At 40.5% G+C, this 5,143-nt stretch overlaps 1 protein-coding gene across 1 annotated transcript in view; it reads right to left on the bottom strand.

Moving 5' to 3' along the window:
• LOC118415749 (general transcription factor 3C polypeptide 1-like) overlaps positions 1–5,143 on the bottom strand; it is a gene marked incomplete at its 5' end in the record, with an annotated part of 20,059 nt that overhangs the window by 14,102 nt on the left and 814 nt on the right. The window contains 8 exon segments of the mRNA XM_035820540.1: positions 229–341; positions 544–662; positions 1,106–1,206; positions 1,723–1,933; positions 2,463–2,639; positions 3,211–3,451; positions 4,066–4,226; positions 4,748–4,959. Coding sequence (XP_035676433.1) covers positions 229–341; positions 544–662; positions 1,106–1,206; positions 1,723–1,933; positions 2,463–2,639; positions 3,211–3,451; positions 4,066–4,226; positions 4,748–4,959 — 1,335 coding nt within the window.

Here is a 5,143-nt window from a genome sequence, read left to right on the forward strand (position 1 = left end):
AGAGACAAAGTACATGGATATGAATATTAAGGATTGCCTAAAATATCATTAGCAAAGTGAATAGATGAAACAAAACTTGTTGTAACCATCATAAACCTGTCAATTTTAGTAAAAGTTATCTTCGTTTATTCTAGGATTCCTTACATGTCAAAAACATGACAATAGACTTCTGTTGATGATTGCAAAATAAGTAGACATAAGTAGACAAAACATCTCATTCAGTGCTACCTGTTTTGTCCTCTTGTTTGCTGTCTCTCTGCATGAGTCGGTCATTCTTCAACTGTTCCTCCTCTAATTGTTGTTTGAGTTGGTTCTGATCCATTAGGCTCTTGGCTACATATCTGTGCACAAAAAAAAAAGCAAATTGAAAGTTAAGAATATAATATGCCCCTCAATCCCCATTTAATAGATTATTCACTTTATAGTGAACATCTTAACAGCTACATTTACAGTGAATATCTAAACTGCAAATGTTGAAAAATGTACGGTACTTTCTAAGCTGGCAGACACACTGTCATGGTCAGGTGATAGAATGTAACTGACCTTGTAGTCCTGACCTTGCCCTTGTCTTCCATAATCTCCACTGCCAGCCCGGACCATCTCATGCTGCGACACAGCGCTCGGGCTTCATACCTCCCCATTCTCATGGCCAGCCGCATGTCCTGGGAAATATTTAGCACAAACAGTTGGAGATTCACAGATTTTCTTGCACCTGTGTGTGTGTGTGTTTTTTTTTCTAGAAGACAAGTTATAACTACTAGTCTAGTACTGTGAAACACACGTACATGTAACAAAAGGTTAACTTAAGAAAATATCACAGCCCAATCACACATCTTCATGAGTAAATTCAGGATTGAAACACTGTAGTTCAACAGTTCAGACAAAAGACACAGGATAAATCTGCTACTTCTTTAGATCAGCTGCATACTGATTTCTACTAGTTACATGTAACGTTACAATTATTAAGGAAAAATTTCATGTAACCTTTTAGTTCAGTACCACTATACAAAACTGTTTCAGTTTCTCAAAACTCTGATATAATATTCGACCCTCAACAAAATATATTATGAACTAAATGTTTAGAGAGGTATTAACAATATCTCACATTTTGAGTGATCCCAAGGGGTCCCCTGCTGTACATGAAGTCATATGCCTGGTTAAGGAATGGCCGCTCAAACACGACGGGGTACGGGGTCTGCTCTTGGTCTAGGGGAACAAGAGGTACTAGTAAAAAGTTACCTAATACACACAAAGTACACAATAAAAACATGAAAATTCAAAAGAAATGGCAATTTAGTCATGAGTATTTGACAAGCGATATAATGATAATGCAAGAATTATTGAATAGTTCATGCAATATTCTAAAGTTTCTTTAATACTAGTGTTACCTTCATTTTACAACCTTTACCAATAAGGCAATGTTTTTGTAACTTTTATAAACGTATTTGTGGATTTGTTTGTGATCCAACAGCTTAACTCGTGTAGCTATGAATGGACTGTTATGAAATTTGGTAGGTGGATGGGACTTGCCATATCAAAGAAGTGGTTAGATTTGGGGCCCCTAACAGCTTTTCTTGGTACTTTTACACTGTAGAGGACTGGTCTTTTTACCAACTTTGGAGAAAACACTCACTGACAAATAAATGAACTTTAAGACAATACACAGAGAATTATAACCAAGAAACTGACTCAAGACAAATGCACTAATTAAACTGAACTCACCACCATTGTCTTCCTCATCCTCTTCCTCATCTTCATCCCCTGTCCTGATGAGTTTAAGACAAAGGATGACCTTTCTGATTCTTTTGTTGTTCAGCAGCTTGGGATGGTCGGGATCTGGGTAGATCTCTTTGGTAGGCACGAAGATTCCCTTGATCTTACCCTGGAGCTCCAAGGCTTGGTAAATCTTCTTAAAGGTGTTGGAAGGCAACTCCTGCAAGGGAAATGGATAAGATAATGCGAATGATAAACACAATTATGGCAACCAAGCGTATGTTTATGGGAATGTAATTCAACCAGACTCCTAGTACTAAGCAAATAGCAACATAAAAAAGGTAAAATGGACAAAATCTGGCTGAGTATGAAGCATGACATTTTGTTGCTAGCTAGTATATACTGTATTGCAGCTTTCCTATGGCTAGTCTTTTCAGCCAAGCAGACCAGATCACTATTATTGATAAGTGTGTTGGGTTCTTTTCTGTGCATAGGTTTGACGCTTAATTAGGCTAACATCTAAGCTCCCTTATACATGGGGCCACTGGCATTGTCCCCATTCAATACACTTTTCCAGCGTGACACTTTTCCAGTCTAGCCCAGCCCTGTGCATGACCGAGGTCGCTCGCTCCACGGAATTGCAACCAGATGTGTCAAAGCAGCAGAGTGCACCATACCACAAGGACACATCATATAAAAAGGAACATCAAACATCAGGCTCCACCCCTGTGGCATTGCCAAAAACTCACCATCTCATCCTTGACATCATTAGCGACGGCCATCTTGTCTGGCTTGTTCTGTAAGACGCCCATGAGCGAGTCCATCAGGACCATGTTTTTGGACTTGCGTACCGTGTGGAAGCGTTTCAGCAGAAGTAACACCGAGTTCTTCAGCCGAGGGTTTTCTGTTGTGGTGTATGCAAAGTTCTGGGAAAACAAAAAATGTCAGATATTCACTTATCTTTTATTAATGTAACGTACTGATAACATGGTATCCATGGGCTTTCAAGTGGAATTTGACTTAGACTAAACTGCAGACCAAATGACTGACAGCCTGAATAATAGAATAAAAGTACAGTAACATGTACGGTAGACCAATCAGATTTGCAACCAAGTTACCAAGCAACCACTTGCAAGCAACCAAGCAAACAGACCAATTGCCAACTAACAAATTTGAAGCAACCAACTAAGCAACCCACAAAGTAAGCAACCAACTTATCAACCAACCAAGCAACCAACTAACCAACTTATCAACCAACTTATCAACCAACCAACCAACCAAACAGGCAACCAAAGATACAAGAAATCTACCAAGGATACCAGCAACTAAAGAGAGCAAGCAATCAGTTGCATGCCAACTAACCAACCAAACAGCCATTGAAAAGCAATCAAATAATCGATAGCACAAGCAACAAATAAAAGCTAAAGCAAGCAACAAAAACCTGAAAGAACTCGCAATTGGCAACCTATCAACTAAGCTTAGTATTTGATAACAAACCTGTCTGGTGATGAGGTCATACTTCAGTAGAGCCTTCCTGACGTGGAACAGGTACTTGGAGTTGGCATCAAACGCCACCTTGATGTCCTGCTGCACCTCACCCTTCTGTCTGGCCCTGCCCAGCCGCTCCAGGATACAGTACTGGATATCTGTCAGCTCCGCATCGGGGAGGACGTCTGCGTGAAACAGCGCCTGCTGACGGAGGGGCTGGGACGCCACCATCACCAACTTACTGTTCCACCTATAGGAGTATGACATACCGTTAACAATGGGAGTTGTATTTTCAGGTGATTAGCCTTTACAATATACAGTCAATTGTCTGTGGTTTCATCACAAACACAAGGCCACAGATGCTGTCCAAAACATCTAAATGTTTGCGAAACTGCTCCAGTCACCAGAGTAACTTTTCTAATGGGTATCTCTTTACCTGGATATCCATCCTTCACTGATATATAACTGTTATACCAGTCAACTTAGTACTGAGACATCAACTTTTAACCCTCTGAATGAAATTTGCTCTGGATCTGTTTTTGTAATTTGTTACATGACCCTAATTTAGTATTGATTAGAGTGAAGATAATCAATACTAAATTAGGATTACAATACTAGATTAGGCCCGGAGAGGAGATAGGCGCCGCCAGGGGACTAAAATGCCTATTGATACAGCATAACATGTTGTTGTGCTGCCCCTACGGCTAATTGATCAGCCTACGTCTGATTAAAAGGCTATGGGACGAACGAACGAACGAACGAACGAAGAGTGAAGATCAGCTGGAAGAGGATTTAAAGAAATGTATTTAAGATTGATTGTAAGAAAAAACAAGATGTTGTGAAGATGATTGTACATGTATGTACCTTTCCACTGCATCAGCTAGTGTACATTGTAGTTCCCCATCTTCGGCTCGAATCTCCCCTGTTATGTCCCTTCGTTCCTTGTAGGTTGCACAGGAACCCCTTTCTCCAAGAGTGGACTCTGTTACCATGGCAATGGGGTAAATGTCTGAAGTTCCTGACTCCTAAAAATTGCAAACAAGAGGCCTTTAATCTGACAAACAAAACAATCACTCCAGAACAATACAATGAACTACTGAATTACAGAATGATGATGACATTGTTTACCCTGTATTGTATGTACGTTAAGTTGTAAACATGACAATGCTGTGGCATCGTGTGGTGTAATAGTTAGTGTTTGACCCAGAATCTACATGTTCAAACCCCTAGCAAGTCCTGATCATGATGTGCCCTTGGGAGAAAATTTCCCTTCACTCAAGTGAGAATAAGTCCCCAGCTTGGGCTAGGTACGTCCCTCAGATAGGGTCTGGAGTTTGAGGACAGTCGCACCAAAAGCATGTTAAGAAAGAATCCGTAACACTTATCAAAAGAATGGGGTAATGTTACTACCTTGTATGAGTGGATCAAACCTTTAATACAGATGGAACCTTAAAGGCTACAGAATCTTCACAAAGATGTTGCCTCAACAGAAAGAAGAAAGTTGCAGTGCTTAAGCTAAATACTAGGTGGAAATCTCTTCACAAACCTCAGTTCTGATGTAATACCCCGTCTCCTCATCCCTCAAAACCTGGTCGTTGATAACGAGAGGTGGGCGTGGCTCTGGGAGTTCATAAAACTGAATCTCTGCACTTGTGGCCAGACATTCCCAAATAAAGGGCTTGGTGAAGTCGTCCAAACTCATGCGCATACTTGGCTTTCTTTTTTCCAGCCGTAACCACAAGGCAGGGATGGTGATACCTGTAAAAATAATAAGACACTCGCCTTAGACTCGGTCAGCCTTTTTACCGGAAAACAGAGGAAAACACAGTTAAACACCGGAAAACACATGAAGGAGTGTATAATCTACTGAAATACAGTATGTTTTGATGAATAAACATGACAGGTCGCTTTGTTTTGCCACAGAATAATCTACATATGGGCC

Source organism: Branchiostoma floridae, chromosome 5 (assembly GCF_000003815.2).
Source record: "Branchiostoma floridae strain S238N-H82 chromosome 5, Bfl_VNyyK, whole genome shotgun sequence".
NCBI classification, from domain to species: Eukaryota; Metazoa; Chordata; class Leptocardii; order Amphioxiformes; family Branchiostomatidae; genus Branchiostoma; species Branchiostoma floridae.